The following is a 14,324-nucleotide window of genomic DNA, read 5'->3' as shown; positions in this document are numbered from 1 at the left end:
CTCCCTCAAACATGTTCTCCCTCTCTCTCTCTACCACCCCCTCCCTCAAACATGTTCTCCCTCTCTCTCTCTACCACCCCCTCCCTCAAACATGTTCTCCCTCTCTCTCTCTACCACCCCCTCCCACAAACATGTTCTCCCTCTCTCTCTACCACCCCCTCCCTCAAACATGTTCTCTCTGACAAACACACATACCCAACATTGTGCCACATCCTTGACAAGGTCCCCACCAGATGAATACACGGTAGCCCTGGATGTAAATACGGTCTTTATTGAACTGTACAGAGCTGAAAGCAAGACTGAGATGACTGACAGTAGCCTGGTGGCTAGATGTGGCATGATAACGAACATTAGATGGCTAAACCCAGACATATCTATTGGTGATGGCTGACGGCCTTGTCTAGGTGCTTTTAGTCTCCGTCTTCTCTGTGTGGGTTATGGTGTTCTTAGTGTGGAATTATCCGAGACGATATACAAACATTTCACAACATTTTATAAAGCAATACAGAAAAAAAGAACAAAGAAAAATTAACCATGACAACAAGCTACAAAAATGGCAGTCATGACATCATCACACTGTATCCGGGTAACACCGGTATGAAGTAAACATTTGGAACGACTGATAGACATGATAAATAAATATGAATATCAAAAATATGTACATGTCTAAAAAAAGAAGGAAAATGACTGGCGCTGACATGGGTCTGTCTCTACCACTACGGTGCTGTGGAACCGTGTCGTGTCGCCAAGAGGAAGGATCGTGGCTGACTCCTGAAGGCACGGTGGGTTAAACCATTAAACACTGTACGACCAAGCCTCGAACCCTCATGCTCTACCACAAAGCCTTGTCCTATGGAACGCAGGCTACACCCCTCTGTGCCACCGACCCTGTCTCCACGCAAACACAACCCTTTCAACATAAGGTAACATGTCTAGCCTTCTCTCGTTCTCATTGTGTCTCACGAGACAAACTCTCAGTATTAGAAGTTTTTCATGAGCGATCGAATTGATCAATCTTGGAAAACAAACATGAGAACATAAGACTGAAGTGTTTGGCAACAGAATACACACTGAAAGTTCCCTCACAGGAAGGAAAGCCATCTGCCACGCAGAGTGTTTATCTATGTTTTCCCCATCATGCTTTGAGACATTCCTCTCCAGTCATCGATGAGAAGGAATTCTCGTTGATACAATCTAATGTCATAATTAAATGAAAGTAAACTTCTCTCTCACACATGTGCTATGCTTAGAAATCTTAGATAAACTATCTGACATGTCTTGTAAATGTAGAGTACCAATGTCGCTGAATAAATAAACATATTCAAATATAAATCAAATATATTTATAAATAAAACCTATTTACAGCATGACTTTTGACATCCATGTTTCTGTAATAACACATGGAGGGGCTGGTTTGTGGGGTGTATATGGAAAATGAACATGTAAGTGTGACCAACAGAAATGTTAAACTTAGAAACAGATGATTTAACATAATCTGTCAGATCTCAGTTTAAAGCGGCAATCAGCAGTAGAAATAAAAACAAAGTGTCCCCTGCCCGTTTCCGTAAAAAGCTGAGGGATGGGGCTGGAGAAACTCTCAAATTCATAGATAGAGCTATGAATGCAAGGACTGACCATCCATGATATCAACATTATAGTTATAATCATGTTTTGAGGCTATATAGTGTTTGTTTACATTTACTTTGCTTTCAAACATTGAAGTAAAAGAAGCTCATATTTCAGGTTCTGGTTGGGTACGACAGTTGAACTAAAGCTCATGAGACATTTAAAAGTTACATTCTTCAAGAATCAATGGGTACATATAATGAATTTATAAGTCCAATAATGGATGTAGCAACTCCTGATTGCCCCTTTAAAAAACAAACAAGTCTGTGCTAGTGTATGATCCAGTGGTTATTATTATTATTAATATACAGAGGTCAAATACATAAGTCAAATAACTTGAGCCGTGGTAATTGAGTTTGATTTAGTTTGGTACAATGGAGACAAGAGAATAGTCCCAAAAGTGCAAACTCCAAGCTGAATTCATTACATTTTGATGTACTTGAGATATGTATTTGATCCAGATGTGTTATTATATATCTATTATGTATTCAAAGGACTCCTGACAACTCCCAAATACAATACAAAGAAGGACTCATCAGTTACTATGTACAGATTTAGTCTCTCAACGCAACGTTCCAATAGACTCTCTTCTCTCTTCTGCTTTTATGAAAAAAAATCTGATTTCTGTACACCATTCTTCACCCACTTCCACCCCCTCCTCCATTCAGTAGGGACACTATTGGATGACACCTCTCTCCATCTCTCCTGTGATTGGTCAATAGATGAAACTCCCACTCTCCAATTCTCATGTGATTGTTGGTTAGATACACAGCCACCCCTTCTCTCTCTCTCTGTCTTTCTATTGGCAGTTAGATGAACCACTCTTTCTTTGATTCGTCGATGGTCTCTGGGTTGGGGTCGGTGCCGATGATGGTGGTGTCAGCTGATTCGCCACTGGCTGGCTCCGCCGCTTTCGACTCATTGGTGTGGTAGGAGCCCTTGTGACGGAACATGTAGCGAATCAGGAACGCCAGTGTGCACAGGATGGTGAAGATCACCACGGCAATGATACCTGGGGGCGGAGGTATAGAAGTACTTTTAGAAGTACATGTTATTTTATAAGAAAGAATATTGATATGGCCAGTTGAGGTCAGAGAACCAATTTATAGAAGCAAATTTGTAATACATTTGTTGACATCATGTATGGGAGAGACATTTGGAGACACTTATCTGCAGCGGAGGCGACTGAATGCCAAGAGATCAAGATCACATCTGGACCTGGCAGAGAGTCATGTCTCTGTGGTATACCTCTTTAAAGATAACAGATATGTGAATATGCGGAACATACCTCCTATAATAGCTGAGTTCCTGTTGACTCCATCTGGGATCACTCTCTCTTCATTAAATGGGAACTCTGCACCTGGAGACACGCAGAGACAGGAAATACAGATCACATCAGCCATACACACACACACACACACACACACACACACACACACACACACACACACACACACACACACACACACACACACACACACACACACACACACACACACACACACACACACACACACACACACACACACACGCTCGGACATGCACACACGTGCACACACCACTGTCATTCAACTTTAATGAATCCACACCAGGCCAAGCTGTCCAGTCTCCCACTAATTGGCTTTTATCCCTCCCGATGGAGAAATCTGTCAGGTAGACGAGTGGAGAGAGAGCGCGAGAGAGAGGGAGAAGAGAGAGAGAAAGAAAGAGAAAGAGGTGACAGGGATTGTAGAAAGGCAAGAGAGAGTGGGTAGATGAGAAAGTCTGAGGGGCAACAGAAATCTGGAGAGAGGAGACGATAGAGAGAGAGAGAGAGAGAGAGAGAGAGAGAGAGAGAGAGAGAGAGAGAAGAGAGTAAGAAGAGACCGTGAGACTGATGAATCTGCTCTGTCAGTTTTGCTTCTGGCTCCTGGATCAATAGATGTGATCGACCAGAGACAGACAAGTATAGGCAACCATTCCACTGGATCACAAGGAAGACTGCAGCGCCCACAATATGATAATGTGTGTGTGGTGTTGTGTGACTGCTTTTCCTGCAGAAATGTTTGTACATGATCATTTATCACTTCAGTGTTAATCTGCAATATTGTAATTATTCGCCTACCTCCTCATGCCTTTTGCACTCATTGTATATAGACTCCCCTTTTTTTCTCTGTGTTATTGACTTGTTAATTGTTTACTCCATGTGTAACTCTGTGTTGTCTGTTCACACTGCTATGCTTTATCTTGGCCAGGTCGCAGTTGCAAATGAGAACCTGTTCTCAACTAGCCTACCTGGTTAAATAAAGGTGAAATAAAAAAAATAAAAAAAATGTGTGTGTGGGTATCGTACCTGAGTCCAGGCGCCAAGGATCGGTGGCAGCAGACATTGGTGGGATGGTGAGAGGCGAAGCTCCACAGTTAGATTCTACCAGCTTACCCTGGTAGGACACTGGCACAGACTGTCTGTCTGTCGGTTTGTCTGGATGTCTGTCTATCGGTCTGTCTGCTACAAGGTTTCTTAGGGCTGTTTTCAGGGGTGTTACTCCGTTGAACTGGACGCGTGACAGACAGCCTATGAACCCTGGAGTGTTATAACGCTCTATAAGCGCTGGGTCTATCACGCCTGTCTCTGTGGAGAGAAAGAGAGAGAGAAACAGAGCGAGAGGCAGATAGTGGTTTGAGTTTTAACAAGATTGTATTATACGATACAAAACTTTAAGGCAGCACCCAGTATTAATAGTCCAAGCAGAAGGCTGAGAAATGAGGAGAGGAAGGAAATGTACATAATCAGCACTTATATTTCCAGCAAACCAACTGCAGCAGAGTGTACAGTAAGCCACTGGCCACAGCACTTTCTTCCTACCAGCTATCAGACACCTGCATCAGCACATTTACAGGGAAATCATCAAGACATCACCACCATGGGATACAACACAAACACACGCACGCACACACGCGCGCATGCACACACACGCGCGCACGCACACACACACACACACACACACACACACACACACACACACACACACACACACACACACACACACACACACACACACACACACACACACACACACACACACACACACACACACACACACACACACACACACACACACACACACACACACACACACACACACACACACACGTACACGTACACACACACGTACACACACACACACGTACACACACACACGCGCACGCACACACACGTACACACACACACACACGCGCACGCACACACACGCACGCACACACACACACACACGTACACGTACACACGCACACACAAACAAAGTCATTAGAATGTGTGAGCAGGTTTTTAAATCAGTTGCAATGACTAATCTTCCCTGCTGTTAGAGACAGGAAAGAAGGGGAGGAAGAGAGCGAGACAGACAAAGCGAGAGACACAGACAGACAGACAGACAGACAGACAGACAGACAGACAGACAGACAGACAGACAGACAGACAGACAGACAGACAGACAGACAGACAGACAGACAGACAGACAGACAGACAGACAGACAGACAGACAGAAGAGCTGGTTTGCAGTACCTTTTTTGGAAAGTAGTACCTATTCAGTATGTTAATTGGGACAGAAGAGCCCATACACTAAAGATTCTCAGAAGGAGACATAAGACTTAAGAGCTAGTGTAGCCTGAACCTTTAAACACACCTTCTTCAAGGAAAGAAGAAGACACGTTATATACAAAAAACAGAGCAACGAGGGACACAAGCCAAAGGAGTAGTCCAAGGAACCACCCAACTCAGAGGAGAGGAAAAGAGCAACAAGGGATACAAGCCAAAGGAGTAGTCCAAGGAACCACCCAACTCAGAGGAGAGGAAAAGAGCAACAAGGGATACAAGCCAAAGGAGTAGTTCAAGGAACCACCCAACTCAGAGGAGAGGAAAAGAGCAACAAGGGACACAAGCCAAAGGAGTAGTCCAAGGAACCACCCAACTCAGAGGAGAGGAAAAGAGCAACAAGGGACACAAGCCAAAGGAGTAGTCCAAGGAACCACCCAACTCAGAGGAGAGGAAAAGAGCAACAAGGGATACAAGCCAAAGGAGTAGTCCAAGGAACCACCCAACTCAGAGGAGAGGAAAAGAGCAACAAGGGATACAAGCCAAAGGAGTAGTCCAAGGAACCACCCAACTCAGAGGAGAGGAAAAGAGCAACAAGGGATACAAGCCAAAGGAGTAGTCCAAGGAACCACCCAACTCAGAGGAGAGGAAAAGAGCAACAAGGGACACAAGCCAAAGGCGTAGTCCAAGGAACCACCCAACTCAGAGGAGAGGAAAAGAGCAACAAGGGATACAAGCCAAAGGAGTAGTCCAAGGAACCACCCAACTCAGAGGAGAGGAAAAGAGCAACAAGAAGGGAGACACAGCCATCAGCAGGCAACAAGATCAAGGAATCCACTCAGGACTAGAAAATATAAGGCCATCTCTTCTCCTTTGTTCTGCTCAACGTGGCCCAGCCAATGGTCAAAGACTTTGCCCACAAACTGAGTATAACGCTCTTAATATTCACACACACTGAGGTCTCTCTTCTCGTCTTTCATTCTATTTCATTCTACATGATCACTCTCATTATGTTTGCAAATATTTTAATTAGCGGTATTAAGTGTTGATTTTATAAAGAACTTATGTTTGTCTTGTTATTCTGGTAAAAAGCTCCAATTTGATTCTCAAAGAATGAAGAATTATTACTAAAATAACTCATAAGTCAGTTCTTAGAGGACCATTTCATCCAATAGCTGGACTACCTTACATGGGCTTATACTGTGTGTATGTACTGTTGGGCCCTTTGGCCACACACCCTGAACAGGAAAAACACAGGACCCAAGTTAGAGTCTGTAGAATAGGGCCAGGAGGATTTCCGGTCAGCCAGGGAAAACGGATAACATTACAATAACACACAAACTTCCTTCACTCTTTTCTACTATCTTTCTCCACCTCCCTGCCTCTTTCACCTTCTCTGTCTCTCTCTTTTCATCTTTAATCCCCCCCTTCTCTTCCTTGCTTTCTCTCGCTTTATATTTCTATTATTCTGGTTGTGCATCCGCCGGTGGAGAGCGTTGAGTGTTTTGAAAAGTATTCTCTCGTTCCATTCCTCCTCCTCAGGCTTCAAAGAATGGAGGAGGTTCAAACACAACGTTAACACAGAGGGGGGGGGGATGCAGCAGAAAAACAGACTCACAACCTCAAACACACAGAATATTGAGTGTGTGTGTGTGTGCATGTGTGTGTCTGTGTTTGTGTGTGTGTAACTGGATCTCCTACAGACACAAGATACCAGATTTCTCTCTGTGGTGATTATGTTTGACAGATTCAGGCTAGGTATCAGAATATGTTGTGTGTGTGTGTGTGTGTGTTTGTGTGTGTGTCTCTGTGTAACTAGATCTCCTACAGACACAAGATATACAGATTCAGTCTATCTATCAGAGTGTGTGTGTGTGTTCAGATCTAAGGCACTGTCCAGAGCTGACAGATTAATGAGCCTTTGGTCATCCGTTCCAATCCCACAATGCAGTGCATGGGTGGAGAAACGCTTTGATATCAGGTCACTGCTGATGGCCCTGTCAAAGGAGCACACACACCACACACCACACACCCACACACACCACACACACACCACACACACACACACACACACACACACACACACACACACACACACACACACACACACACACACACACACACACACCACACACACACACACACACACACACACACACCACACACACACACACACACACACACACACACACACACACACACACACACACACACACACACACACACACACACACACACCACACACACACACACACACACACACACACACACACACACACACACACACACACACACACACACACACACACACACACACACACAGACACACACACAGACACACACACACACACACACACACACACACACACACACACACACACACACACACACACACACACACACACACACACACACACACACACACACACACACACACACACACACACAGACACACACACAGACACACACACACAGACACAGACACAGACACAGACACAGACACAGACACAGACACAGACACAGACAGACACACACAGACACACACAGACACACACACACACACACACACACACACACACACACACACACACACACACACACACACACACACACACACACACACACACACACACACACACACACACACACACACACACACACACACACACACACACACACACACACACACACACACACACACACCTTGTTTAGGAGAGATAACGTGCTGCTTGAGGGGAAGCTTATGGAGATACTGGCTGTCCAGGGTGTGTGTATGTGTGTGTGTGTGTTTTCGCTTGTGCCTGTGTTGCTTCACTGCCTCAGAATAAGCACTGATAACATTCTCATGAATATACAATGAATATGAGTATGATTCCCCTCTTTTCATGATCTGCTTGTATTACTAAACATGCGTTCTCCCTCTCGCTTCTGCCTCTCTTCTCTCTCTCTCTCAGCAATATTACTGAGCATATGCACATCTCTCAGAGAGTGGACTTGAATACTAATAAGATACTGATATAACACTTAAAGGCTCAGGCTGGTCCACTAATAGGCTGGTCCCAGGTATTAAGCTTTGCCATACAGGCTTGTCTTGGCATAATCAACAAGACAGACAGACAGAAATACTGACTGACGGACAGACGGACAGACAGACAGTCAGACAGACGGACTGACTGACTGACTGACGTACAGACGGACTGACTGACAGTCAGACAGACGGACAGCCAGACGGACAGCCAGACGGACAGCCAGACAGACGGTCGGTCAGACGGACAGACAGACGGTCAGATGGTCAGACGGACAGACAGACAGACAGACAGACAGACAGACAGACAGACAGACAGACAGACAGACAGACAGACAGACAGACAGACAGACAGACAGACAGACAGACAGACAGACAGACAGACAGACAGACAGACAGACAGACAGACAGACAGACAGACAGACACGGCTGAATGTAGATGACTGTTCTATTTCAGTAATGACACCAGCACAATGCATCAGATCTATGTCATACACACCAGTGGAGGCTGCTGAGGGGAGGACGGCTCATAATACTGGCTGGAACGGAGCCAATGGAATGGCATCAAACACATGGAAACCATGTGATACCATTCCAGCTATTCAGCTCCAGCCACTACCACGAGCTTGTTCTCCCCAATTAAGGTGCCACCAACCTCCTGTGATACACACCAGTTGGTTGGTCCCTTTGGTCCAATGAGAATTGATAAAAATGTATTGGGAGGGACTGCGAATACAAGAGCTGACCGGAGCTGTTATTGGGTGAGAAAAGCGGGATGATGGGGGTAAGAGGGAGGGAGCGATTGGTTGAGGATGAGGAGAATGACAGGTAGAGGGAGGACAAAGGTGGAGAGAAAGGGATGTGAGTGGTTGATAGAAAGGGGGGAGAGGGGACAGTGAGAGGGGAAAATGGGTGATGAGAGAAGCACTTAAATGGAGGGACGACCAGAGAGAAAGGGTGAAAGGATCAAACAGGGTTACCATGGCAACAAATGGAAGCTTATGGCAGAACGAGAGAGTAAGAGAGAGCGAGAGAAAAAGAGAAAGAAGGGGATGAGAGGGATGGAGAGAGAGAGAGACTAAAAGGAGGATTGGTAATAATGAGAAACAAAATGACCCTAGCTGTGTTCGTATACCCATACTAACCTACTGTATACTACATACTTAATGAGTATATACTACATCATATTTTCTATTAGTTCATTTCTATTATTTCTATTCTATCTATTCATTTTAGTATACTGAAACAAACAGTATGTTTTCAGTTGAGTGTACTAGCTCTCAGCCCGTCTATCGGAACTTGATAGACATTTTACGACTTCGGGTGTGTTCTTAAATTCAATCTGGAGTGCCAGAGTACGCTCATACATTCAGAGCATTGTCAGATTGTTGATTTGAGTGTTCTAACGGCAGTCCAGCGCCCAAGCTAACGTTGGCTAGTTTGCTAGCTAGCTTCTTCCAGACACAAATGAGAGAACACCTCCCTCTGGCCATTTGACTTGCCCTAGCAGAGCTGGTTAGGCAGTTTTCATGTTATCCAGTTTTTTGCCCATGTTTACTGACACCGGCCATATTCAACGAGTGTTGAGCACTCATAAATTAATTATTCTGCGCTCTGGTACACAGACCAGGGCAAGTCAATAAATGCTGGGTAGTTACTGTAATTAGATATCATATAGTTTATATACTGGCAAGTTTGATGTATAAGTAGCCAACTAACATTAGGTAGCTAGCTAACAACGTACCGGTACACACTGCTGTAATGATATGCTATGTGGTTCGTAAGGAAAGCGTAGCTAACAAATTGTCAGCCAATATAACATGTATGGTAACATATATGAAAAGTCATTACTTTATTACATTGCTCAACATTTTCTTAACATTCGTCATAATTAGTTAAAGCAATGCATTTGTGTTCGCTCTCGTTGTACTTTGACTGCATATTTTCTGCCATTTTCTTCAAATTTCAAAACGATGTGAAGCCACGCCCATTTCCTGAGGAATTGCATTGTGGGCCCTAATGTACAAAAATACTTCATATTTTGGTGAATTTAGTACGACATCCGGGAACTTTTGACTAACTATATCCATACTATGACCAATAAGCATGCTATATACTCAATTCACCTCACAAATGATATGGTTAGTGCAGTTAGTATGAGTAATCGAACACAGCTCCTTTCTATACTAACCCTTGATGAGTAACACACACGCACACACACACGCACGCAGCCAGTCACGCTCTCATACAATAGAGTGTAACAGACATACCACAGCCTCAAAGAGAACAGAGAGATGCTGCTAAAGCACACTGATCAGGGAGAGAGAGAAACAGAGAGAAAGGGGAAAAGAGAGAAGGCTAAAGAGAGGAGATGGATGAATGTACTGTCTAGGAGGTGGTAACTGCACCTGTCCTTGTAATGCCCTCCTACTGCAGTCTACCTGCCTACGCACACACACAACTTACACACCCCTGGGAATATGCAAGGACACACATGAACGCACGCACGAGGACACACACACACACACACACACACACACACACACACACACACACACACACACACACACACACACACACACACACACACACACACACACACACACACACACACACACACACACACACACACACACACACACACACACACACACACACACACACACACACTTACTTCTATTTTTCTTGTAGACGAAGGTAACATTACCTGTCAGACTTCTAGTCAGTGTATCTTTGTAGACCCGGTTTCTTTTGTTTAGTTTTTTCTCTCTGACCGAGATCACTGCTGCAGGCGAGTGGTTCTCCTAGCCTTGTTTCCCAGATGTACTTGTTTTCTCTCTCTGCAGTGTCTGTCGTGCTCTCACAGTCCCACCCCCATTCACACACAGAGCCAAGGGAAAGCCTGGTGTCTGGACTATTGTAGATATGGATCAGGAATCCATAGTGTACTAGCCATAGACACATCCACAGGAGGATATGAGACAAAAAGGCAAAAAAGCAGATTGTGACCTCATCCACACACACACACACACACACACACACACACACACACACACACACACACACACACACACACACACACACACACACACACACACACACACACACACACACACACACACACACACACACACACACACACACACACACACACACACACACACACACACACACACGCTGAGAGAGACCAGAGTGATATATAAAACAGATATATCAGTATTAGAGGACACACAGAGATGATATAGACTACAGAACACATTGCCTCAGCAGACACACAGAGATTATATAGACTACAGAACACATTGCCTCAGCAGACACACAGAGATTATATAGACTACAGAACACACTGCCTCAGCAGACACACATAGATTATATAGATTACAGAACACACTGCATCAGCAGACACACAGAGATTATATAGACTACAGAACACACTGCCTCAGCAGACACACAGAGATTATATAGACTACAGAACACACTGCCTCAGCAGACACACAGAGATTATATAGACTACAGAACACACTGCATCAGCAGACACACAGAGATTATATAGACTACAGAACACACTGCCTCAGCAGACACACAGAGATTATATAGACTACAGAACACACTGCCTCAGCAGACACACAGAGATTATATAGACTACAGAACACACTGCCTCAGCAGACACACAGGGATTATATAGACTACAGAACACACTGCCTCAGCAGACACACAGTATTATATAGACTACAGAACACACTGCATCAGCAGACACACAGAGATTATATAGACTACAGAACACACTGCCTCAGCAGACACGCAGATATATACATCACCATCCATTATCAAAATAATTACCTTTAAGGAAATGTCTATTTCAAGCACAGTCTATACAGTACCAGTCGGTGGGAAACACACATGCAGAGATCATCCGTTCACCTACTCTGAGTCTCACAAAGACACGGCGGTTGGAACCAAAAATCGCTAATTTGGACTCGTCAGACCAAAGAACATATTTCCACCGGTCTAATGTCCATTGCTCGTGTTTCTTGGCCCAAGCTCGTCTCTTATTCTTATTGGTGTCCTTTAGTAATGGTTTCTTTGCAGCAATTCGACCACGAAGGCCTGATTCACGCAGTCTCCTCTGAACAGTTGAAGTTGAGATGTGTCTGTTACTGAACTCTGAAGCATTTATTTGGGCTGAAATTTCTGATGTGCCGTTAACTGTAATTAACATATCCTGTGTCGGTCTTCAACAAAATCCAGTTTCATCATCGTGCTCGATGGTTTTTGCGACTACATTTGAAGAAACTTTCAAAGTCCTTGAAATGTTTTGTATTGACTGACCTTCATGTCTAAAAGTAATGATGGACTGTATGCGTATTTTAGCTGTTCTTGGCATAATATGGACTTGGTCCTTTACCAAATAGGGCTATCTTCTGTACACCCCCTACCTTGTAACAAAACAACTGATTGGCTTAAACGCATTAAGATGGAAAGAAATTCTACAAATGAACTTTTAACAAGGCACACCTGTTAATTGAAATGCATTCCAGGTGACTACCTCATGAAGCTGGTTGAGAGAATGCCATGAGTGTGCAAAGCTGTCATCAAGGCAAAGGATGGTTACTTTGAAAAATCTCAAATATAAAATATTTTTTGATTTGTTTAACACTTTTTCGGTTACTACATGATTCCATGATTGTTATTTCATAGTTTTGATGTTAAAAACTACAAATAAAAATAGTAAAATAAAGAAAAACCCTGGAATGAGGAGGTGTGTCCAAACTTTTGACTAGTAGTGTATATCAGAAGATATCCAACAGTTCTCTGTTTTAAAAACCTTCTTATGGCTGCAGGGGCAGTATTGAGTAGCTTGGAAGAAAGGTGCCCAGAGGTGCCCAGAGTAAATGGCCTGCTCCTCAGACCCAGTTGCTAATATATGCATATTATTATTAGTATTGGATAGAAAACACTCTGAAGTTTCTAAAACTGTTTGAATGATGTCTGTGAGTATAACAGAACTCATATAGCAGGCAAAAACCTGAGAAGAAATCCAAACAGGAAGTGAGAAATCTGAGGTTGGTCGATTTTCAACCCAGCCCCTATTAAATTCACAGTGGGATATGGATGAAGTTGCACTTCCTAGGGCTTGAAACTTGAATGAGGCTTCTACTGTGTTGTGGGGCTCAATGGGAGCTGAATGAGCCAGGTGTCTGGCAGAGAGCCAGGTCCTGGTCACGCAATTCACATGATAGCGACCTGCGTTCCATGCCTTCTCTATATACAAAGTATTTCTCCGGTTGGACATTTATTGAAGATTTATGATAACAACACCCTAAAGATTGATTCTATACTTAGTTTGACAAGTTTCTTAGACCTGTAATATAACTTTTTGAAGTTTTCGTCCGACGTTCGGATGGACCTGCAAGAGCGTCTGGATTTGTGTACTAAACGCGCTAACAAAAGTAGCTACTTGGACATAAATAATGTACATTATCGAACAAATAAAGCATTTATTGTGGAACTAGGATTCCTGGGAGTGCATTCTGATGAAGATCATCAAAGGTAAGGGAATATTTATAATGTGATTTCTGATTTCTGTTGACTCCAACATGGTGGATAATTTATTTATTTTCTGAGCGCCGTCTCAGATTATTGCATGGTTTGCTTTTCCCGTAAAGTTTTTTTGAAATCTGACACAGCGGTTGCATTAAGGAGAGGTATATCTATAATTCCATGTGTATAACTTGTATTTTCATCTACATTTATGATGAGTATTTCTGTTGAATTGATGTGGCTATGCAAAATCACTGGATGTTTTTGGAACTGGTGAACGTAACACGCCAATGTAAACTCAGATTTTTTAATATAAATATGAACTTTATCAAACAAAACATACATGTATTGGGTAACATGAAGTCCTATGAGTGTCATCTGATGAAGATCATCAAAGGTTAGTGATTAATTTTATCTCTATTTGTGCTTTTTGTGACTCCTCTCTTTGGCTGGAAAATGGCTGGGTTTTTCTGTTAGTTGGTGGTCACCTAACATAATCGTTTGTGGTGCTTTCGCTGTAAAGCCTATTTGAAATCGGACACTGTGGTGTGATTAACAACA

At 43.5% G+C, this 14,324-nt stretch overlaps 1 protein-coding gene across 2 annotated transcripts in view; it reads right to left on the bottom strand.

Annotated features, from left to right (window-relative positions):
- Positions 1-255: 255 nt before the first annotated feature.
- The window catches only part of LOC123991256 (contactin-associated protein-like 2), a 358,139-nt gene continuing 344,070 nt past the window's right edge, over positions 256-14,324 (bottom strand). For both annotated transcript variants that reach the window (XM_046292675.1, XM_046292676.1), the window contains 3 exons: positions 3,959-4,237; positions 2,915-2,986; positions 256-2,638 (listed from right to left, as the gene is read on the bottom strand). In XM_046292675.1, coding sequence (XP_046148631.1) covers positions 2,436-2,638; positions 2,915-2,986; positions 3,959-4,237 — 554 coding nt within the window. In that variant the 3' untranslated portion in view covers positions 256-2,435. The remainder of the gene's footprint in view (positions 2,639-2,914; positions 2,987-3,958; positions 4,238-14,324) is intronic.

Source organism: Oncorhynchus gorbuscha, linkage group LG12 (assembly GCF_021184085.1).
Source record: "Oncorhynchus gorbuscha isolate QuinsamMale2020 ecotype Even-year linkage group LG12, OgorEven_v1.0, whole genome shotgun sequence".
NCBI classification, from domain to species: Eukaryota; Metazoa; Chordata; class Actinopteri; order Salmoniformes; family Salmonidae; genus Oncorhynchus; species Oncorhynchus gorbuscha.
Note: the sequence above shows the minus strand (reverse complement) of the source record. Positions and strands in the feature narration are given on the sequence as shown.